Source organism: Schistocerca serialis, chromosome 9 (genome assembly GCF_023864345.2).
Source record: "Schistocerca serialis cubense isolate TAMUIC-IGC-003099 chromosome 9, iqSchSeri2.2, whole genome shotgun sequence".
NCBI classification, from domain to species: Eukaryota; Metazoa; Arthropoda; class Insecta; order Orthoptera; family Acrididae; genus Schistocerca; species Schistocerca serialis.
Window position 1 is genome coordinate 393,640,640 of NC_064646.1, and position 25,496 is coordinate 393,666,135.

The 25,496-nt window shown below is 41.2% G+C and overlaps 1 protein-coding gene across 1 annotated transcript in view; it reads right to left on the reverse strand.

Annotated features, from left to right (window-relative positions):
- Positions 1-246: 246 nt before the first annotated feature.
- Positions 247-25,496, reverse strand: part of LOC126419643 (uncharacterized) — a 143,350-nt gene continuing 118,100 nt past the window's right edge. The window contains exon 4 of the mRNA XM_050086832.1: positions 247-499. Within this exon, the coding sequence (XP_049942789.1) occupies positions 247-499 (253 nt within the window). The remainder of the gene's footprint in view (positions 500-25,496) is intronic.

Consider the following 25,496-nt stretch of genomic DNA (forward strand, 5'->3'; position numbering starts at 1 on the left):
GTATCAATATATACACAATTCAGTAATGTAGGATCGTGCCTATTTCTCGTATTTTTTGTTTAATCGTTGCTTGATGTGCCTTACTTTTTTACCTCTCCGGGTGACCTACCGAGTCAATTCAGCGTACTGGTTTGTTGCTCCCATCATCAGGATCATAACGGCTCCAAGGTCTGAAGATGGTTTACCAGTCAGGCGAGATCTGCCCATTCCTATGTGAGTGCCATTCGACACCCAACCGTCGCCGGTCTACGAGATCCTGTACTGCCTACAGTTCGCTTTTGGATGGGCCGTGTCTGAGACCACGGTGCTCGTGGACGTCTCGCTGATCGCACTCATGCTGCAGGTCTCCGCAGAGTTGGCGGTCCTCAACGACAACCTCGCCGCTGGCACAGGGCCGCCCTTGCTGCTCTTACCTGCCTCAGAGTGCGACACCAGCGTCTCAAAGCTCCAGTCGCCCAAAAAATCACCATCGTCGTTGGAACTGCCATATCCTGACTCTCTGCAGGGAAGAACTCCTCATACAGACAGTTCGAAAGACGAGACGTATCAACAGCCGTTGATCAACGTTCAGCACCATCATATCATTATCGGGTAAGCAGTCCTATTTTAAGAAACGGTTGAAGTGGCCGACTCCAAAGTGATAGACACAGTGGTACACGACTACAGTGCTCATGTAAGATTTATAATTTGGATTCTACCACGAGAAGTACCTATAGGCACTACATACAGACTCAGTTTGTTACGAGAACACTTTAAAAAGTTACTTGGCCTGTCATAATAGTGTCAGGTCAAGTAACTTTTATCGAATGCTGCGCTATACTTCAAAGTGACATAGATACTTGACGTTACTTTTCAATATAGGCACGGAGCGGTCTACCAATTGTTCAATTCCTCGATGGTAAGAATCCACCCCTTGGTCACTGAGCCATTTGAAAACTGCTGTGCATTTACTCTTTCCTGACAATGTGTCACTTTTGTTGCGCAATGGTCTTAACATAGGAAGACATCTACAACTACATCATGCTCCACAAGCCACCTAACGGTGTGTGGCGGAGGATACTTTCGGTACCACTAACTGACCGCCCCCTTCCCTGTTCCACTTGCGTACAGTGCGTGGCACGAATGATTGTTGGCAAGTCTCGGCAGTAGCACTAATTTCTATAATTTTCTCATCGTGATCATTTCACGAGGTGTATGTGAGACGAAGTAATATGTTGTCCCACTCTTCTTGGAAAGTGCTCTCTCGAAATTTCAGTAGTAAACCTCTCTGTAATTCACAACGCTGCTCTTATAACGTTTGCGATTGGAGTTTGTTGAGCGTCTCTATAACACCCTTGCACCTACAAAGCTATCTCATGTCGAAACGCTCCACTCTTCGTTGGGTCTTCTCTACTTCTTTTATCAATCCTACCTGGTGACGATTCAACACTTATGAACAATACTCAAGAATTCATCGAACAGGCGCCTTGTAAGCGACTTCCTTCGTGGATGTGTTGTATTGTATTGTATGTTAACCGGGGGCCTGGAGAGGCTCCGTCCCCGCCGCAGCCGCAGTGGTCCACAACCCCACGACGACTACCGCATTCCACTTCAAAACTCCGCCGCCCCACACCGAACCACTCTTTCATCGTTATTGTGCTGTTCAGTCCCCGGTGGGACGTCTTTGCTATGACGGTCGTCTCACTAAACATTACATGATCACCTTCCTGAAACACATTTTCCGCTACAGCCGATTTATCAATATGTCCGAGGCGTCAGTTCCTTTTATGTTCACCCAGCCAGATGTTGACGCTTCTTTTGTTGTGCTTAAATAGACGATTCCACAACTGCACGGAATTTTATAGACACCTGGCGTAGCTAGACGATGTCGTTTATCTTTAGCGGATTTTAAACATTCTTTTATTTTCGTGGTGGGTCTGAAACTAGTTTCCACATCGTACTTGCTTAAAATTTTTCCAATGCGGTCAGTGACCTTACTGATGAATGGTAAGAACACTTTCCCCTTGGGTTGATGTCGGTCGCCGTCCGTCCTGGCTGTCAGTCTAGGACGTAGTGCACGATCTATCTCTCTGTTGGAATACCCATTCTTCTTGAAGGTCGCTCAGAGAGATAGATCCAGCACTACGCCCTAGGTCTAGGGCGCATGTCACGGATTGCGCGGCCCTTCCCGCCGGAGGCTAGAGTCCTCCCACGGGCATGAGTGTGTGGGTCGTTATTTGCATAAGTTAGTTTAAGTATTGTGTCAGTCTAGGGACCGATTACCTCAGCCGTTTGGTCTCTTAGGAATCCACACACATTTGAACAGTTGTGAAGGAAGTGTCTGGTCAGCAGCACAACGTTGACGATATAAAGTCAGTTCGTAGAAAAAATATTTCTGCTGCTGATTAATAAGATATATATTTAACAGTCATTTTCTGAACATCGCTCGCGAATTAAATAAAAATTTTGTTTCTACAGGTAATCATATAACTTTCTTGGCAAATGCCTTTCCGAGATTGATGTCTGAAATACTCCTCTGTGATACAGGCAGGGGGGAGATTGAGTCAATAATTAAATCACTGAAGACTAAGGACTCTTATGGATATGATGGAGTGCCTAGCAGAATATTAAAGTACTGTGCAGCACATGTTAGCCCTGTATTTAGCCATATTTGTAATTTTTCCTTTAGGAATGGTCAGTTTCCTGAACTATTACCCAGTAGTAAAGCCGCTTTATAAAAAAGGAGAAAGGGATAACGTAGACAATTTTAGACCTATTTCTATGCCATTAGTGTTTGCTAAAGTTATTGAAAAGCCTGTGTATGTAAGGATAGTTGATGATTTTATATGAGACGATTTATTATCAGATGTACATTTCGGCTTTAGAAGTCGTTTAACAACTGAAAATGCTATATTCTCTTTTCTCTATGAGGTATTAGACAGGTTAAACAAAAGATTTCGAACGCTAGGCATGTTTCTTGATTTAACTAAGGCGTTTGATTATGTTGATCACAAAATATTGCTCCAGAAGGAGGACCATTATAGAATACAGTTAGTAGCTCACACTTGGTTCACCTCTTACTTTAGCAACAGACAACAAAAGGTCGTTATTCACAGTGTTGAGAATGGCTGTGATGTGGCGTCTGAGTGGGGTACAGTCAAGTGGGGGTGCCCCAGGGATCAGTGTTGGGGCCATTCTGATATGCCCTCCAGTATTATGGGTAACTCTAAAATATTTCTGTTTGCTGGTGACACTAGCCTGGTAGCAAGGGACGTCGTGTGCAACACTGGCTCAGTATGAAACAGTGCAGTTCATGACCTAAGTTCATGGCTTGTAGAAAATGAACGAACGCTAAATCACAGAAAGGCTCAGTTTTTAAAGTTTCCAACACACAATTCAACAAAACCTGATATTTTAATTTCACAGAATGGGCATATGATTAGTGAAACTGAACAGTTAGAATTTCTAGGTGTTCAGATAGATAGTAAACTGTCGCGGAAAGCACACATTCAGGACCTTATTAAGAGACTTTATACTGCCATTTTCACCATTCTAACGGTATCTGAAGTGAGTGAGCGTTCAACACGAAAATTAGGCTGCTTTGTATATTTTCATTCGTTTATGTCGTATGATATTATATTTTGGAGTTACTCTTCCCATTCTAAAAGGATAATTTTGGCTCAGAAGCGGGCGGTTCAGGCAATAAGTGGCGTAAGTTCACGAACCTCTTGTCGACTCCTGTTCACGAGTATGGGTATTTTGACATTGGCCTCTCAATATATGTACTCCTTACTGTCATTTCGTGATATCAACACTAGCTTATTCCCAAGAACAAGCAGCTTTCAATCAATTAATCCTCAGCAGAACTCAAACCTGCATTCGGATCGGTCTTCCTTACCTCTTTCTCAGGAAGGTGTGCAGTACACTGCCGCATCCATTTTCAATAATCTACCACTCGAATTCAAAAATCCACGCGCTTTCAAATCGAAACTGGAGAGTTTCCTCATGGATCACTCATTCTATTCTGTCGTGGAGTTCCTTGAAAAATATAGCTGATTCTTGTTGTATTGCTGATTGCGTTTACTTAAACTCGTAGATAGACTTTTTTCTGGTTCAGAAACATTTTATTTTTACAGGTTATTACTTTTATGTTGTAATTTCACGTGCTGACACGTTCCATGACATTGGAGATTTGCTCCTCATTTGGTCCTACGGAACTTGGAGTGTAAATAAATAAATAAATAAAAGACACTTAAATCTGTACTCAATGTTAACAAATTTCTCTTCATCATAACACTTTTCTTGCCATTGCCAGTCTACATTTCCTCTTTACTTTGACCATCATCAGTTATTTTTCTGCCCAAATATCAATATAAATCTACTACTTTACGTGTCTGATTTGACAATATAACTCCCTCAGCATCACCTAATTTAATTCAACTATACTCCATTATCCTCGTTTTGCTTTTGTTGACGTTCATCTTATATGCTCCTTTCAAGACACTGGCCATTCCTCTGCTCTTCCAGGTCCTTTGCTGTCTCTGACAGAATTAAAATGTCATCGGCGAACCTCAAGATTTTTATTTCTGCTCCTAGGATTTTAATTCCTACTCCCAATTTTTCTTTTGTTTCCTTTACTGCTTGCTCAATATACAGACTGAATAACATCGGGGATAGGCTACAACTCTGTCTCTTTCCCTTCCCAACCACTGCTTCCCTTACATGCCGCTTGGCTCTTATAACTAAGATTGACGCGTTTCGGAAGTCAAGCTTCCATCATCAGAAATAATAAGAAGTAAAAGAACCTGTTAAAACTCGCTAAAATGTAACATGCACCAGGCACAATACAATTGATAATAAAATTAAAACATCGTGGCTACTTCCCTTGTTGCAGCCGTGTCTTCCAAGGTGCATCTCTGCATAGTCGTCAAAATATAAAAAATTCTAAAATGAGGAGAGAGCCATGTGGTTAGATGTTGAACACCATAGGCTCTTATAACAGCTATTTGGTTTTTATGTAAGTTGTAGATAGCCTTTCGCTTCCTATGTTTTACACCCGCTATCTTTAGAGTTTTGCAGTATTCCAGCCAACGTTGTCCTTTCTCTAAGTCTACAAATGCTAGAAACGTAGGTTTCTATCTTCTAAGATAAGTCGTAGGGTAAGTATTTCCACGCGTGTTCCAACATTTCACCGGAATCCAAGCTGTTCTTCCCTGAGGTCGACTTCTACCAGTTTCTCCATTCGTCTGTAAGGAGTTCGTGTTAGTGTTTTGCAGCTGTGACTTGTTAAATTGATAGTTCGGTAATTTTCACACCCTCCAACACCTGCTTTCTTTGGGACTGGAATTATTACATTCTGCTTGAAGTCTGAGGGTATTTCGCCTGCCTCATAGACCATGCTCACCGGATAGAAGAGTTTTTTCATGGCTGGCTCTCCCAACGCTATCAGTAGTTCTTTCGGAATGTCATCTACTCCTGGGGCCTTATTTCAGCTTAGATCTTTCAGTGACCTGTCAAATATTTTACACAGTATCACATCTCCCATCTCACCTTCAATTAGGTCCTCTTCCATTTCCATAAGATTGTCCTCAAGTATATCTCCCTTCTAAAGACCCTCTATATACTCCTTCCACCTTTCCCTTATTTGCTTAGGACTGTTTTTTCATCTAAGCTCTGGATTTTGATACAGGAGGTTCTCTTTCCTACAAAGGTCTCTTTAATTTTCCCTTAGGTGGCGTCAACCTTTCCCCTAGTGATATATGCTTCTAAATCCTTATATCTACCCTCTAGCCATTCCTGCTTAGCCATTTTGCACTTCCTGTGAGTCTCGTATTTTAGAAGTTTGTATTCCCTTTCGCTTGCTTCATTTGCTACAATTTTGTATTTTCTCCTTACATCAGTTAAATTCAATATCTCTTGTATTACCTAAGGATTTCTACTAGCCCTTGCCTTCTTCCCTATTTGATCTTCTGCTGCTTTCACAATTTCATCTCTCAAAGCTATCCGTATTCCTACTGCTGTATCCTTTTCCCCTGTTCTTGTCAATCGTTTCCTAATGCTCCCTCTGAAACTCTCTGCTACCTCTATTTCTTTCAGTTTATCCAGTTTCCATTTCCTTGGATTTCTACCTTTTTGCAGTTTCTTCAGTTTTAATCTACAATTCATAACCAATAAATTCAGTCAAAGTCTATATCTGCCTCTGGAAATGTCTTACAATTTAAAAACTGGTTCCAAAATCTCTGTCTAACCATTATATAATCAATATGAAACCTATCTGTGTCTCCAGATCTCTTCCACGTATACAACCTTCTCTCACGATTCTTAAACAGTGTTAGCTATGATTAAATTACACTCCGTGCAAAATTTCTTTCCTTTTATTAAGTCCATATTCATCTCCTATTTTTCCTTCTCATCCTTTCCCTACTATCGAATTTCAGTCCTCCATGACTATTAAATTTTCGCCTCCCTGAACCACCTAAATAATTTCCGTCATCTCTTCATGCGTTTCTTCAATCTTTTCTCACCTGCGAAGATAGATGGCACATTAATTTGTACTTCTGTGGCGGGTGTGGGCTTCGCCTCTATCTTGGCTACAATAATGCATTCACCATACTGTTCATAATAGGTTATCCGCGTTCCTTTTTTTTAATTCATTATTACACCTACTCCTGCATTACCCCTATTTGATTTTATATTTATAACCCTCTTTTCACCTGACCGGAAGTCCTGTTCCTCCTGCCACCGAAACTCACTAACTTCCACTATATCTAACTTTAAATTTTCTAACCTACCTGCCCGATCAAGGAATCTGACATTCCACTCTCAGATCCGTAGGACACCAGTTTTGTTTCTCCTGATGATACCATCCAGCTGAGTTGTACCCTCCTGAGTGTTTTTTAGAAATACACCTTAGCCGATTTCGGTCATAGGTACCATCAACTCAATATTTCGTCAATTCAGCACATATACTTTTGTGAACTGATTAGATACAGTGAATTATCACGGTACGAGCGCACATGTGAACCGAGAAGAGACAGTGAATTGAGTTTTTTTAAAAATATCATTCTAATTATGGCTGTGGTTGAAATATGTTAAGGTTCATTTTTGAAAAGTAAAATGGCTCTGAGCACTATGGGACTTAACTTCTGAGGTCAACAATCCCTGGGAACTTAGAACTACATAAACCTAACTAACCTAAGGACATCACACACATCCATGCCCGAGGCAGTATTCGAACCTGCGACCGTAGCGGTCGCGCGGTTCCTGACTGTAGCGCCTAGAACCGCTCGGCCACTCCGGCGGGCTTGAAAATTAAAGATGCAAGACCGCTCAACACGGAAAATTACATTGACTGGTGATAATGAACACGGACACGTACAACAATTTTATGTCATTTACAGACAAGACCGGATAAATGGTCAAAACTATCACCGGAAACCGCGATGCAGTTGCTTTAAAATACGTTCACCGCCATGCGAGTATGCGAAAAATTATAGAATCAGAATACCCACAGACAATAACTAAGAAAAGGATTATTAAACTTCCCCGAAAAGAATGCCATCAAGGAGAATAAAACGCCAAAATATGCATATTGTGCAAATCAACAATGAGTTTACCATAGAAACAATAGCTGATACAGTGACCGGCGTGTGTGGGCGTCAGCATAACAGTCCCCCAGACCCCTGTTCTCGCCCAAACAGGAGTCACATCAACATAACAACATAACAAGCGACTCAGTTAATATTCCATACATAATTTCAGAATAATTAGGTAATTAAAATTGTCGTATAGCGCCATTTACTCTGGTCGACTTCCGATTAGCTTGTCACCACCCACGGAATTACGGACGTAACCGGGGAAATGGGTGGGGGCGGGGGGGAGGGGGGGGGGGGCAGCGCACAAAGTCAAACTCACTGGCTCCTCTGAGTTGAGTGGACACTATCTGTCGATAACTCTTCTCCAGGCGACAACAACCACCCTAGGTTTCGCTAGCTCATAGCCAGGGCATCGTTTTAAGAGTAGAAGAGTTTTCTTTCCTGTAGCACCCTTTACGGATTCATAATATCTTGATATGCTTGATACGCTTGATACGTTTAGAAATTCGGCTGATTAGTAGTAACACTGTTTTATTAATTGACGCCCAACACGCTGGTATCGTATCGGATACATTGTCATTTTGTTTTACTGAGTTCATCTGCGTGCTGTTTCTAGCAACTTTAAAGCTCACAGAAACTGCTCTCAAAATTTATCAGAGGAGGACTGTGCTTTTAATTCTAACTAGCGCATACATTCCACCGCCTTCTAAGTGAATACATTCCTACACCTTCTACAGCCGGCCGTTTCGAAAATCTACTGTCGGTTGTTTTCTTTACGATCTGACTAAGAATGAATGTACATCATCTGCTCAGAAGGGTCAGGACGCCTGTTAGTGAACATTGAAATGGGGTGTATCCACTCTTAGCCTTTAAGACGGCTTGAAATCAGCTGGAGACACTGTCAATGAGGTCTCCGAATGTGTGTGGAGCAGTGGCAGGCCATTCTTCGTCTCTGAGACCTGAGAAGGTAATGATGTTCGATGCTAGGGATCTGGTGGCTGTTCTAACTCATCACAAGTGTCATCCATTGGGTTCAGGTTGGGACTCTCGGCAGGCTAGTCTACTTGAAGAATGTTATTGCCACCAACTGCAGTGTCACGGGCGCTGCCTTATGACAGGGTGCACTGTCACGCTGATTCAAACAACCATCGTCTCTGAACGGTTCCGCTATTGTACTGTTCATATCCTTTCGCATTTGTCGTTTTTTAAGCACGATAAGGGATTCACACCCTAGCCACTAATAACATCCCATCAGTGTAACAGCACATCCTACCCACTTCACTAATAGCACTCCACCCAATGGCAGGTAACGCTCCCTGGCCATTCGCCAAGCCCAAACTCCTTTACTGGATTGCCACATGGCACAGCGTGATCCATAATTCAATGTCACTCGTTTCCAAGCATCTACTGCCCAGTGGCACCGCTTTTACCACATATGTCTTCGGCGTATGAGATGCTACCCGACTATTGTACGCCATATTTTTTTTACTCCCCACGCACAGTCATAGGACTTAGAAGCTCACGGGTGATTCCTTCATGCTACTATTGACGAACACCCTCCGTAATGCTCGACAGTCTCTGTCCATAAGTGTAATAGGTCACGTGGTCTTGATTGAATCCGGTTGTCCCTTCTCGTTTCCATTTCACAGTCACATCACCAAAAATCGACTTGCGTAGCCTTCAGAGCTTTGAAATGTCCCTGATGGAAACATTAATTAGGTTACTTCCAATGACCCGTCGACGTTCGAAGTCACTGAGCACTCATGACTGATCCATTCTGCTGATACTGCTTATCTGCTGACAACACTAGACTGCCCGTCTCCTTCTACACTGGTGTGTGAGGTTTTCGTGAGATCTAGTGGTCGATTTCGCATTACGTAGACGTCTCCGGATACATCTGCTCAGACAGTGTATATCATCATTTCTAACAAAAAGTAAAATCTGTTAAAGATGAAAGGTAATCCTATAAATGCTTTGCTGGCCGCTTTTGTTCATTTATTATCTTCAGATGGCGGCCATTGTTTATGAAAACATGGTCTGTGAAGACTTTCTTTTTGCTGTGTGACGTGGTTTACTCCCTGGATCATGGATGGCCTTCCCGTTGCCAAGTGTAAAAGAAGCGGAAATTTTTTTGCTTCGCTACATACAAATGCAGCAGTTTACAACAGGAGTCAGTTTACGAATTTATTATAAATGCAGACAACCCATGAACCGTTACAAAATTTAATACTACTCTTAGAATTCTTTTTTTCAGTTATTAGTCTTCTGATTGTTTGATGCGACCCGCTACGAATCCTTCTCCTGCACCAATCTTTTCATCTCAGAGTAGCACTTGCTACCTATGTTCTCAATTACTTGCTGGATGTTTTCCAGTCTCTTTCTTCTTCTACATTTTCCCTCTAGTATCATGAAAGTTATTCTTTGATGTCCTAATAGATGTATCATCCTGTCCCTTCTTCTTGTCAGTGTTTTCCATATACTGCTTTCCTCGCCCTTTCTGCGGAGACCTTCTCATTTCTTAACTTATCAGTCCACCTAATTTTCAGCATTCTCCTGTAGCACCACATCCCAAATGCTTCGATTCTCTTCCATTCCGGTTTTCCCGCAGTCTACGTTTCACTAATATACAACTCTGTGCTCCAAACGTACAGTCTCAGAAATTTCTTCCTCAGACTAAGCCTATGTTTGATACTAGTAGATTTCCATTGGCCAGGAAAGCCCTTTTTGCCTGTGCTACTCTGGTTTCTATATCCTCCTTGCTCCGTCCATCAATTTTAATGTTAAATTTCTCGCTGTTTTCATTTGTGCTAGTTTTCGTTTCTTTCGCCTTTCTTCGATTTTCTCTCTGTGTATATTCTGTACTCATTAGATCGTTCATTCCACTCAAGACATCCTGTACTCTTCACTTGCAGTGAGGATGGCAATGTCATCAGCAAATCTTATCATTGATACCCTTTCACCTTGAGTTTTAATCCCACTCTGGAACCTTCCCTTTATTTCCCTCATTGTTTTCTTCTATGTAAACATTGAACAGTAGGGACGAAAGACTGCATCCCTCTCATACACCGTTTTTAATCTTAGCACTTCTTTCTTTGTCTTCCACTCTGAGTGTTTCCTCTTGGTTCTCATACATATTACCCATTTTTCCGTATAGCTTACCCCTAATTTTCTCAGAAGTTCCAGCTTCTTGCACCATTTGACCGTGTCGAAGGCTTTTTCCAAGTCGCCAAACATATGAACGTATCTTGTTTTTCCTTCAGTCTTGTTTCCATTATCGGACGCAATGTCAGAACTGTCTCTCTGGTGCCTTTACTTTTACCAAATCCAAACTGATCGTCATCTAACATATCCTCCATTTTCTTTTCGGTTCTTCCGCATATTATTCTTTTCAGCAACTTGGAAGCTTCAGCTATTAAGCTGATTGTGCGATAATGCTCGCACTTGTTGGCTCTTGCAGTCTTCCGAACGGTGTGGACGATGTTTTTAAGGAAGTCTGACGGTATATCACCAGTCTTATACAGTCTACGCACCAACATGAATAGTCTTTTTGTTGCCACTTCACCCAATGATTTTACTAATTCCGATGGAATGTTGTATATCCCTTCTGCCTTATTTGATTTTAAGTATTCAAAATCTCTCTTAAATTATGATTCTAATACCAAATCCCCTATCTCTTTCCAAATTACTCCTGTTTCTTCTTCTATCACGCCATTAAGCAAGTCTTCCGCCTCATAAAGTGTTTTACTTCCACCTATCCGCTCTCTCCTCTGCATTTAACAGTGGAATTCCCATTGTACTCTTAATGTTACCATTCTTACTTTAACTTTCACCAAAGGTTGTTTAGACTTTCCTGTCTGTTGAGTCAGTCCTTCCGACAATCATTTCTTTCTAGATTTCTTCACATTCTTTATGTACCCATTTCTCCTTAGTTTCCTTAATTCCTAGGTAAATTGTATTTCTGTATACCTGAAATTTCGTCCGCAGCTCGTGGTCGTGCGGTAGCGTTCTCGCTTCCCACACCCGAGTTCCCGGGTTCGGTTCCCGGCGGGGTCAGGGATTTTCTCTGCCTCGTGATGACTGGGTGTTGTGTGCTGTCCTTAGGTTAGTTAGGTTTAAGTAGTTCTAAGTTCTAGGGGACTGATGACCATGGATGTTAAGTCCCATAGTGCTCAGAGCCATTTGAACCTGAAATTTCCTGAACATTTTTGTACTTACTTCTTTCGTCGTTAAACTGATTTCTCCTGTATTCCAAGGTTCCTAGTACCTATGGTTTTCTTTCCAACTTTTGTGATTTCCCTTTTTAGATATGCCCATTCCTCTTCAACTGAAGTCCCTACAGAGATACTCACAATACCAATATCTATAGCTGCAGAGGGCTTCAAGCGAATCTCTTTATTCCTTAACGCTTCCGTATTCCATTTCTTTGCACACTGTTTCTTCCTGAACAGTCTCTTAATCTTCAGCCTACTCTTCATCATTACTAAATTGCGATCTGATTCTAAATCTGATTGTGGTGCACCTTACAGGGTTGCTGTCGATTCTGATCATAACAACTCTATCAGTGGACCGCTCACTAGTTCACTCTCTGCCCTGTCCTCGTATTCATAAGAAATCCTGCTCCCGTCACACCATTTTCTGCCGCTTATGATGTTACCCTTTGTTCGTCTGACCAGAAAATCTTTTCTCCTTTCCGTTTAACTTCACATAGCCACAATATATCTGGTTTGAGCCTTAGAATTTCCCTCTTCACATTTTCTAGCTTACCTATCACGTTTAAACTCTTTAAATCCTCCTAAGTAGAACGTTATCCTTTCGTTGGTTATTCAGTCTTTTCCTCATGATCACTTCCGGAGATCTGAATGTGGGACTAGTCCGGAATCCTTCGTCAACGCAGAGATCATTACGACACTTTTTCAATTACGCACCACAGTATGTGTCTTTAATGCAGAGATTTCCATTGACTTCTACATCGTCATGCCGTTGATCATTGCTGAGTCTTTGGCCTTGTAGGGCAATTTATCACCTGAAGGGCAAGAGAGTGCCCCGAAACTCCGTCTGCTCGTCCGCCCTCTTGGCCAAGGCTATTGACAGAACGAGGGAGACTTTTTATGCCGGAAGACTTCAGCCGCCATTTCTGATGAATTTATTCAGAATTTAAGCAGTGGCGGTGGTCGAACCTGGACCGAGGACGTTTACATAACTAATCCTAGACACTATTGCTATACCATTGGTGCAATAGTCAATCATTGTACAGCACCATGAATGGGGCGAATGGCGGATACACATGTTACAGTGGGGTTTGATAAATGACGTCTGTTATCAAGATCTTTATCGAGGCACTTTCAGAAGTCATCTAATTCTGGTTCTAGACGGACCATTCAGGCCCCACCGAGAAAACTCTCATCTTCTACCAATGGCGTCATTAGATACAGTATGGAGGGACAGCTCACGGTTCTCGCTATCGTTGTCGGGCTTCTTTACCTTGGAACTGCAAGTAATCTGTCGCGTAGCTCCTCCGTTAGCCTCACGATACTGAGTGCATTCAATACCAGTCCTCCCACCGAGGAAAAATCCCTGGCAGTACCAGGAATCGAACCCGGGTCTCAAGCATGTCAGCCAGCTGCGATGACCACTCAGCTATAGACGCGGACGAAATTATTTGGAACTGAAGTCAGTTTGACAGGCTTTACACAAGCTTATTACATAAATCAAGCATTCGATATCCTGAATAAATCTGCCACTTCAGCGTCGTCGTGCCAGACACACTGACATTGGTTCACACACTGAAACTCGTATCAACGCCTCTCCTTTGTTTTTGTTTTTTCAGTTGCACAGGCCTCCTGCAGGAAGTGTTAAGTCGCGCGACGTCGGTGCTTCTCATCTGCAACACGATCTCCATCTGTTTCCAGGTCATCGCTACCGCAGTGGTGAGTGTGAAGTATCTGGCAGTGTCTGGATGCACGATAAATCTCTTACCGCCATACTACTTTAAATGTTAAAAATACTTGTAAGTTGTAGATACGTTGTCTATAATAAAACTATTTTCTGTTCTATAGATGAAAACATGAACTTCTAGAATGCTCTAGGAGTTATATTGTCCAAATTGATGACTATAATGACATATGCTTTTGTATTATTAACAATTTTATACAAACTTATCATTTTTCATTCTTGTAGACATAAAAACATTAAAATAATGCTAAAAGTTATTTTATAAAGTTGCAAAATTTTAAATTGTGGGATTCTGAAATGTGCCACGTGTAAAGGACAGTGTGTGTTTAGCTTTTACAAGATACTGAATTATTTACAAGAAAGTTAAGTGTATTTTTAAACGTATTAGTTTTCTTTTTAATGAACAATAAATTTACGTAAAATATTACACAAATTACATTTAGAAAAGTATTCTAACCATGTGGCATTTGTTATAACTCAAGCAAAGTGAATCTATAGTGTAAAAAATTCTAGGACCGAAAACTTCTACATTGAAATAAACAAATAATGTATCAATAGGTTGCGAACTATTTTGGAACAGTATTAAGTTTTTCTTGAATACTTTAGTGTAACGTGCTAGTCCAACACACGTGAATCCCGTCCTTCAAAACTGTTGGCGAAAAAAGAGATAAGATCGCACTTGTGAGTCAACTGAGGATGTTATGGATAGTTGTGTTTGACTTAGGCATCCCATAATTTTGGTCTGTTATTAGCACAATGAGTTGCGTAACACATAGTTCTTTAATTCAGTCATAAACCCCATCACGATATCTAGGAAGATAACTTATTTAATATGTTCTGGCAGGTTGTTAAAAAGTGTGTAGTGACACATTTGAATCATTTCTGTACAAATATTAAGTTCTTAAAGTCCTCATAGAGGTTGGTATATTCATGCTTGTCACTATTTATAGAGAAAAGGGAAATATTTACAAGACAACGAACGTTGATCGATATAAGTATTGTGAAGCAGTTGTCAAAATATCAAGTTTATTTTGTAACTGATCCTTGCAGGATGTTGAAGACTAACTCAGATATAATTCTTGAATCAGACTTATGTATTATGAAAATACTACTGCTGGAAGATAAGGTTCCGAAAAAAAATGATTCTCTAACTCATTAGCGACGGTAACCTGCAAAATGAACAACTATCCTCGTTTTTAAATTACCTTTAGCAGTAATCCTGTATACTGCAAGTGTAGCTGCACTTAAGTACTTCATTAATTCTATGGTATATGTTACCAACTAAGGCTGTGATCCATCTGTACTCACAGAAACGTTATATATTCTACTTCCGATAAGTATTTAATTGTTTAAATAGACTATTTTTATAGTTGGAGGAGTTATGTAAGAAGTTCTGAACTGTTTGTAATGACGTTTGTCAGAATGTAAAGACAATTCATTTGCTTTGAAACAGCTAACTTTTTTAAATATTTCATTAACTGCCTTTTCAATAAGAGAACCGATTATGATTAACATTCTCATACTTGTATCACCTGAGAATAGAAAAAACTCTTGAGGGACAGGTATGGGTAGTTATTAGCGTCCACAGATGGATAAATATAAAGTAATATAAAATAAACCAGTCCAAAAGAAACAATTTTGTAGTGACCCTAAGTATGGTACACATTTACGAAGGCGTGGAAACACAAATACGAATGAAGAAATAATGTCATGTGCCTCCTACGTCACGTTGTGAGAGCACCTTGATTACATGCCACGTCAACGGCTTGCTTGTCAGAGACACTCTGTATTTTACTAAGCCATTGATAGGACTCCATTAGAGATCTTTCCACTGCAGAATAATATGAGACTGCCACTGCTGTTTTCATCTAGGACAAACAAGTCATTAGGTTCTCGCTATTAGATAACGGAGGTAGCCATATAAACTGTTGAGAGTGTCAGTTTTAAGGACTACGTGAAAAAGCAAATTAAGAATTTTCCACCCACAGTGTTGAATGAGAATCCAGAAATTAAACTTCTATATGGCTCTTCTAAGCTTGGATGTCTTTAGCCAAATGTGAATAAGTGTTGACATTGTTTGTGCCTCATACAAAATCTTGAGCTGAATTGTTGATGATCACCAACATTAAACTTTTTTAAATCTCATGTTATGACTTTAAAAGAAGGAAAATTTTGACAGGGCACATCATGAGGCATTAAGAGAGAGTTCTGTTTGATAATTCTGAAAAGCTTGTGTTTGTGTGGGGAGGGGGGGGGGGGGGGAGGGATGAGGGGGTAGAAATTGTAGAGAAGACCAAGACTTAACTACAACAGTAAGCTGGTTCTATCGGATGCATCTTGTGGTCACTCCACAGAGATGATGAAACTTATCTGGGATAGAAAAGAATACAGAGCGCCATCAAATCAAATTTTCGACTCAACACCAGAACAACAACATATTCATATACAATAAGAATCCTATACTTTTGCTGTGTTGCTTTCACGAAGGATTCTACATTTGTTGAAAATAAAGGAACAGTTTAAAACATACCAGGCAGATGTTTTATTGTATCTGGCAATCAAAAGGTCATTTAGCTGATAAATATCATGGAAAAGCAGAAAACTTTCCCTGTACAACGGAATTTCTGATAAGTCACTCTTGACGTTAGATTGCTGGTAATCTTCTCAACTACTAGGAATCTGTGGGAATGTAACCTAAAATATACAAAGAAAAATTAAATGCATGGGAACGTGGGTTTCACATTTGCGCGTGGCTACTGAATCAAGTCATATGCACCGACCTAAAGCAAGAACTTTCCATTGTCCTACTCCTTAAATATTTTTGTTCATATGCCTAAGTCAAAGGTCAGTCATAGACAGGCGATAAACAAATGATAATAGAAGGACAAAAAATACATACTTTTTCTAAAGAAATAATGCCACTGAAGTATCTGAAACGGCATATCTGTATACTTTACAAGGCATTCAGATTCTATGCAGAACACATTTTGATTGATGTGCCCTAGATATACGTGAGAAGCTTGTTACGTTCACCAGTGTAACATGATAAACACATGTAGTTTGTAAGATATATTTGTAACAAGAATGTATTAATTATTTAACTTTACTGCAAAATGATTTAATATACTGATTAAAAAGATGGAGAGTGTTTTGAAACAGTCTTCGTTCAAAAGTAAGAAAGGTATGCTGTCATGAAACAAGAGTGAACCTTCAAGTATGCTTGGAACTTGCTCTGCTCTGTATTGTATTCCTACAACAATAATTTATATAACCTGACGGAAATGTTTTTGTGTATGTGACTGAAAATGGAACTCTAAAAAATCTTTAACTACTGCAAAATATTGTGACTGAATAAAAGTTTTGTCCTATGAATCAGACCACTTCAGTTCTATAAATTACGACTGGAACCTCGTTCTGACAGTTAAAATCCAATTTCTGAACATCTTCTTAAGGTGTGTGTGATTTCATGTGTTCGGTGAAGCTGTAATGTATCAGAGATGAAATGCATATTACATTATGAAAAGCGTCCACTCTTCCGTTCTGTGTTGTGTCGTGATTATAAGTAGCTAGGAGTCTACAACTGTGTGAATGCGGCTCTCTGCGTTGAGGATGAACGGGTTATTAATTAGTTGTACTTACAAAACGAAATTACTTAATCAGACAAATTGCTCAAAAGGCAGCAACCGTGCTGCAGTCCCTATTTAACTTTCATCCTTCACACATTCCAACAACTTGCGTAGAAATAAATCTTTAAACATGAATACTGAGATTCAGGCAACTGAAAGAAAAACTCTAGAGACGTGCCTGAAATTTAATACCGTATATTCTTAAAATTAGGTATAACAAATACCTGAAATTTATTAGTCACAATCGCAGTTCGAAATTTGGCAACAATCGGCGGCAATTCTGTGAGTTACAAATGTATCAAGGTGTCCTCTCAAATAACATATTCTAGCAATTGTATTCAGTATCTCCATAAAAATCTCAGAATGTATTAGGTCCACTTCATTATAGGTCTCTCCCTCTTTATACACTCCTGGAAATTGAAATAAGAACACCGTGAATTCATTGTCCCAGGAAGGGGAAACTTTATTGACACATTCCTGGGGTCAGATACATCACATGATCACACTGACAGAACCACAGGCACATAGACACAGGCAACAGAGCATGCGCAATGTCGGCACTAGTACAGTGTATATCCACCTTTCGCAGCAATGCAGGCTGCTATTCTCCCATGGAGACGATCGTAGAGATGCTGGATGTAGTCCTGTGGAACGGCTTGCCATGCCATTTCCACCTGGCGCCTCAGTTGGACCAGCCTTCGTGCTGGACGTGCAGACCGCGTGAGACGACGCTTCATCCAGTCCCAAACATGCTCAATGGGGGACAGATCCGGAGATCTTGCTGGCTAGGGTAGGTGACTTACGCCTTCTAGAGCACGTTGGGTGGCATGGGTTTACATGCGGACGTGCATTGTCCTGTTGGAACAGCAAGTTCCCTTGCCGGTCTAGGAATGGTAGAACGATGGGTTCGATGACGGTTTGGATGTACCGTGCACTATTCAGTGTCCCCTCGACGATCACCAGTGGTGTACGACCAGTGTAGGAGATCGCTCCCCACACCATGATGCCGGGTGTTGGCCCTGTGTGCCTCGGTCGTATGCAGTCCTGATTGTGGCGCTCACCTGCACGGCGCCAAACACGCATACGACCATCATTGGCACCAAGGCAGAAGCGACTCTCATCGCTGAAGACGACACGTCTCCATTCGTCCCTCCATTCACGCCTGTCGCGACACCACTGGAGGCGGGCTGCACGATGTTGGGGCGTGAGCGGAAGACGGCCTAACGGTGTGCGGGACCGTAGCCCAGCTTCATGGAGACGGTTGCGAATGGTCCTCGCCGATACCCCAGGAGCAACAGTGTCCCTAATTTGCTGGGAAGTGGCGGTGCGGTCCCCTACGGCACTGCGTAGGATCCTACGGTCTTGGCGTGCATCCGTGCGTCGCTGCGGTCCGGTCCCAGGTCGACGGGCACGTGCACCTTCCGCCGACCACTGGCGACAACATCGATGTACTGTGGAGACCTCACGCCCCACGTGTTGAGCAATTCGGCAGTACGTCCACCCGGCCTCCCGCATGCCCACTATACGCCCTCGCTCAAAGTCCGTCAACTGCACATACGGTTCACGTCCACGCTGTCGCGGCATGCTACCAGTGTTAAAGACTGCGATGGAGCTCCGTATGCCACGGCAAACTGGCTGACACTGACGGCGGCGGTGCACAAATACTGCGCAGCTAGCGCCATTCGACGGCCAACACCGTGGTTCCTGGTGTGTCCGCTGTGCCGTGCGCGTGATCATTGCTTGTACAGCCCTCTCGCAGTGTCCGGAGCAAGTATGGTGGGTCTGACACACCGGTGTCAATGTGTTCTTTTTTCCATTTCCAGGAGTGTATGAACAAAATACAAAGAGTGAATGTTCTCCATTTTCCAGAGAGCGCAACGCTCTTTTGCAATAGTATGTGGTATGTAATCTCTGGTTGCTCGCTGTCACGCAGCTTATCATTATGTAAAGTTAAATGTCTTCACATTTTCAACAGACGTCATAGTTCATTTATAAACAGAATAAAACATGAAATTAAATATAGTGGATAACGGGACACAGAAGAGGGGATTGCATATTTGAAAACACTTCAGTTGTAAGCACTATGAAATGTTACACATTTACACGTTTACAGGCAACGGAGTTTAATAAATTTACTTATGTAGAGTCGTAACAAACACAGAATTTTTCAAGTAAGCTATCATACCTGAAGTAATTCCTCGAAAGTATTTTGTTGCCAGAAAACTAAATATTACAACTTGCTTTCAAGAAGAAGGAATCCAGATTATCAGTGATTACTTCCGTTGTAGCATTAGTCATTACAAATAGTTTTATGTGGTATTATAAAAGAAAATTCTGTACCCTGACTATCTCTAAAAAATTAATCTTAATCTCTTTGAGAGCAACGCACATCTAAAGACTGTTGCTTCAGCTGTTGCAGGAGGACGGAGAGGTAATGCAAACCCTCAAGATGTTGATGGGTTCGACGCTTTATGCTTACCAGGTGGCGCTCTTTTGTCTGCTCGGTCAGAGGATCATCAATCAGGTCAGTACCACTCCCCATGAGTGCACCCTGCCAAGAGATAGGACCTATACAGCTTGTCCTGACTGAGCACGTAAGCTGGTGCTTCCAAGACACTAGTTCTATACGAATGAGGTGGTCCATGGAGAGCCAGGATTAACCTTGTGGTAGATGTTGTTGGATCCACTGACGTGACTGCTACAGATACTGCATGTTCCTACTAATTAATGGATGTCCTAAAACAGCGATTTCAACTCAAATTAATTTGACTATAACAATATGTGTGCAGCGATCAAACAACTCACACATTGTTGTCGCCTTCTCTTACTGTTGGTGACCACGGACGCATGTTCGCAATGAAAAAAACTAATTGTACATAACTGAGTATAGAGCACAGGTTCTAAATTTTAAACAAATATTTTAATTTGTCCATGTATGACACCTAAGGGGAAGGCCGTGTGATAGTGGTCCAGTAAACCACAATGAACATTTGATTGTGCGGTTAACGATCTATTCACGTGAAGAATTTATTAAGATTTCCTATCACCTTATATAAAAATCCAAATTTCGAAATTATTCCCTAAATTTAATATGGGAAGTAAGTTATTTGAAAAAAAAGTTTTACTTAACATTAGTTAAATCATAGCTGGATTCAATCTACAGGCAGTGGCATTCTACAATTTAACGCATGCTAGAAGCTTTAAAACGACGTTCCTTCCCATTCATCATTTTGCATCCAATGAGGGAAACCTCATGAATATTGTTCTAAATATTTTTTATTTATTATTAATATGATCATTATTACTTTAAGAACAAACAATGGTTGTTAAAATTACCTAAAGAGTGAGCAACAATTTAAACCTCAGTCGTTATAGAATGAAACTGTCTTGTACATGAAAAAATTTCTGTTTGATTCAATGTATTTTTGATATTGTTGTGGGCCATACTACTATTTTCAGTATTTTCAATATTTTGGAAGGTGAATAATGACTTTTTAGTAGCCATAAAAATGTAATTCAGACCCTGTTAAAACCCTGCGTAATATCGACTTTTAAATCATTTTCTTGAAAGAGCGGCCCCCCCTACTCCCTGATACGGGCGCCCCTTTCATAGAGAGTTATAATGTGAAAACTTGCCTTTGGGTGGGCATTTTCCTTTTTATTGTCCTTACTCTCATAGAATTAACTCCTTCTGCCTGAGATTCATTTGCTGTGTTAGTAATTTCTACCCTTTATTCTCCTTCCCATTCATCTTTTAGATTCCATTTCTAACTGCTGTTGCCTTAAATTTTCCTTGACTGGAGCACCTTAACTTCAAATTAGTGCTAGAGATGCCCCTACATAAATGCGTAAACGTGCCCCATCGCCATGTTTGAACTAGTTTTGAAACTCCGGTAGAAATTCCGAGGCTTTCAAATTACACTATTGCACCTTGTAAAATACAATAACATTTATGTATTTATCTAGTCTCAATTCTGAAACGTATGCTCGCTCCATGAGAAACAAAATTTACTCACTTTGCACAAAAACACAGATATGTTCTTCGCATCAAGGCTGTGACTCGTGCCGTGAAGTTTGTGAGAGCCCTCAGTAGGTGACAGCACCAATCTTCCACTGTCGGTAGCATTCTGGCAACACTGGTTCCGTATAAAACTTCTCTGCATAAATGCACTCTGCTCTCCCCTATTTTTACTCAAACAACATGTTATTGTTACTAACGAAATATTGAAATTAGAAAATTTAACTTTCCAGAAGATCTTTGGCAGGCTTTCATAGATACAATTCCGCCCCATAAAATAGAACCATTAGTTACACTAATCTAAGAGGTTATAGCTTCTGGTTAAACAAATTTCCTTCACTGTCTACACTGTATAGCGCTTTTATATTCTTTATTTTTATTTTTGTTTTTTATTTTTTGTATTTTATGTGAATATGTGAAGGGTAATAACTTTATAGTCTACCATTTTATAATTGAGGTCAGTCACGGACATTCTGGTTCGTCATGTGTTACTTCTATCGCAACAGAATGGTAGTGCCAATTTTCAACATAAGAATGCTTATGACATATGTGTCTATGAATTTTATTCGTGATGTTGAGGTACTTCCATGGCCAATTCTGCCCTTGACTGAACGTGTGTGGGACCAGCTAGGATGACAAATTAGTCCAAGTGCCATTTTACAGGACATCGAGGACCAGCTAGTTGTGGGGCAGCTTGTCTCAACGTAGGATACAACTACCTTTAGTGACAGTCAGATATCTATTGCTGTGGTGTATTGATCCCATCGTTACAACTGACACTCTGGTGATTTTCATTTTAATATTAGTATTACTTCGATGTTTGTGTAAAATTAGACTGCGATTTATACCTCAAAGAAGAACTGTAGAGTGAAGAAGTCGTACTCAGATTCCTGACATCCTCTGGAACAATAACGTCAAATTTCATCTATGAAACAACCACCACGAGACAACTCAGCAATTACTACAAAATGGTGACAACTGCTAGAATTCCATCAAAATCTGAACAGCCCCTTTTCCCTAGAGGCGTCTCAACACAGAAAAAACAGTCGTTTGCAACAGTTTGCCCTTAGACAGGATGGGAAACATCTGAGGAAAGAACGCATTATTTGATTTCTGCGTTCCGGCATGTAGAAACTGGTTACTGCTTTTGTCATCAATTGGCGGAACGCCTATTTTTTTAGTTTGAAGGCTCGCTGAACAGCAGTCACTCAGTGCTGATAGAAATCCGTAATGTGGTCGTATCGCGACCGTCTTCCTTGTTGGGACGTCACAGGCTGCAGTTAGATGACACCAACGGTTATCACATTCGTGCTCAGTTACTAGCCACGCGGACTCTCATTATAGTTTTTCTATTTGATTACCTTAGGCAGCGGCGCGCAACGACTGTCACGATAAAGCATCATCGTTTTAATGGGGCGCGAACAAGTGTTTCGGGCAAGAGTGTTGTAACAGCCTGCAGGATACTGCAAGACATCTTCGATATTGCCATGTGGAAAGAAGACAGCGCAACCATCCCCGTTTGTCGCCTCAACGGAATTTTTCTGAGTACTTTGATCTCTCTGATTTCTATTGTTTACCTCGAAAGATTTCCCCTCAACGTATCTGCTATGTAGAGGTTTAACTATCTCTATAGTAACCCATGTTGTGTGGCATTCCTGATACTGTAGGCTGTATTTTGAAGTATATCTTCTCACACTCTCCCGATACTCGACATGCAAATTCCTATCCGAGTGAGGTTCCTAACATTAATGGCCAGTGCACGTGGAATGGTTACAATGAAACGTTAAAAACTGGCCCCCTGTGTGTTGATCTGACTGTTGCAGTTACAATTCTTCCGTAAGCGAAATCGAAAGTCCCAGATCTCTCAGAGATTCTAGTTTTCAACAGACCCTCAAATTCTACTTCTGATGCTAATAATTTATCTATGGCTAACCTCTGTGGCCACTGCGAGGCTGGTTGACCCCAAGTCATCCTAATGTGATGCACTGTGTTATGCGGCACCTTTGGTATAATGCAATGTTGCTGCTGCTTTCTGCTTTCCCCAATTATCACTAAACAGTGTGTGTATAGCTCGTGATCCGATTTGTTTTTATACTGGCATGTCCGTGACGACGTCTCCATATTTACTAATATGTGCGGTGCTGATATGTGCCTTGTAAGGGTATAGCACTTTATATAATGGTTAGTATTCAATTCATTATGACAAATTACAATGAACAGTCAACACTAATGGACAATTGTTTATTAATGTGTCACTTTTCGCCATGCTATTTCAGTGGGACGTTACAGCATTGGATTTCATGTTGCCATGTTATTTCAATAAGTTAATGCAGTATGCATAAGCATTTGTTGTTAACCTGACTTATCTTGTTGCTAATCAGTGATTGATTGAATGAGCTAATGATGTAATTTGACGAATGTCCTCCTCGATAGCTGAGTGGTCAGCGTGACGGACTGCCGTCCTACGGGCCCGGGTTAGATTCCCGGCTGGGTCGGAGACTTTCTCCGCTTAGGGACTGGGTGTTGTGTTGTCTTCATCATCATTTCATCTCCATCCGGCGAGCACGTCGCCCAATGTGGCGTCGAATGTAAAAAGACCTGCACCAAGGCGGCTGGACCTGCCCCGCAAGGGGCCTCGCGGCCAGTGACGCCAAACGCTCATTTCCATTTGACTAATGCAGTGTAATTAAGTGATGCAAACTTTAATTTCTTAAATGCCATTTTCCATACATAAATGTAAACAAATTTTGTAAACAGGGACTCAAATGAGAATTTTATTAATCAATTGAGGTTCTGCACCGATAAGGACATAGTTTTGACTAATTACTGTAATTTTATAATTTTAAATTTTTCTCCTTTTTGTCTTTCTATATATTTTTAAACTTTAAAATTCAAATCTAATGTCGGCATTATGTTTTATCATATTAAAGTGTTGTTTCGGTGGCGATATGTAAGGCTACCGCACCCTTACATAGCATCGATCATACACTCTATGCAGCGATCATAAACTAATGCAAAGACTGCAATGCAGTCAACAATGTGCGGGTGGGGGAGCGAGATTCGAGTGTTGGAGTCCGTGAGTGGAAGTCGGGTGTGCGAAAGGCTAGAGACGGTTGCTCGCTAACGAGGCCAGAGATGAGTGGCAGAATATAGGCGTAATGGCACACAGTATAGGATTTCTGTTGAGTGTTTATAAATGTTGGTTTACAAAAGGGTGTTTTAATTAATAAAATCCAGTATTTGTCAAAGGAGATCTTATCATTTAGTAGTTTTCCTTGGATTTCACAAGAACAGAAGTGCACGACAATGAGTTTCACGAAAAGGAGCTATTACATATTATGCTAAACTAATTACATGTAACTTCATCTTCAGCGTATGCGAATAGTAAAATTCGGTGCGAAACTGGGGGTAGGTTATAATCTTTATTCCCATCTGGCAAAGTAAATCGGCACCCAGTATGGCCCATGCCTCTTCCACTAGTACAAAAGTCCATCGGTAATTCTGCTGGAACTCTGAATCTACTTCCATTTCACACTTCCCGTATGTTGCTTTTGGTTACTTATTCGCTGTCATGAAGCGCATTTGCGAAGTTTTGGGTGCAGTTCTATCGTCTCTGGCAGTGCAGTGACGTCTGACCCTGAATGAAGCGCACCCCCCCCCCCCCACACACACATATTTAACGTATAACCTTTGTGGCGTGACAAGTAAATCACCGTGCGAATTTCCTCACCGTGATCACTTCTCTGCTGAAGGCTTTCCTGTTAGTTACTGCAACCTGCCACACCTACTGCCGGCCACTGTAGCTATTTGGGTATGCACATGATTTGAAGCATCTTGCTGCTCTGACGCTGAACCGTCAGTAATACCAACAAATCTGTTCCTATTACGTATTTCTGGCAGCTCCGATGTTGCCACTTGTTTCTCGCCTGGGTAAGTTCTTGTTTTGCAATAATATTGACACTTGACGTGTAGTGCATCAAATTGCTCTGTACGCACGTATAGTTGTTTAGTGATATCAGCATTCTGGCTTTCCGTATGGCTGTGGTCTCGTGCTGTGCGCAACCGTCTGTAACCACTTTCGCGTTTGCTGTACGTGTACTGTCAAATGTTGCATCAGTTTTGTCTGCCAACGTTATAACAATATGGACGTCGTCTTTATCACAGGTCATTATCGCTGTCCTGACTGTCCCCGGCAGCTGCACAAGCCGTGTGTGGTGTAGCGTCGCGTCTGGTAACTCTGCTTCTCTGAGGATGCTCCGTAGGTACGTCCAATATTCGGCGGTTGTTCTGTCTTCCATTTGCTCGATCGTCTGCACTTGTCGGATA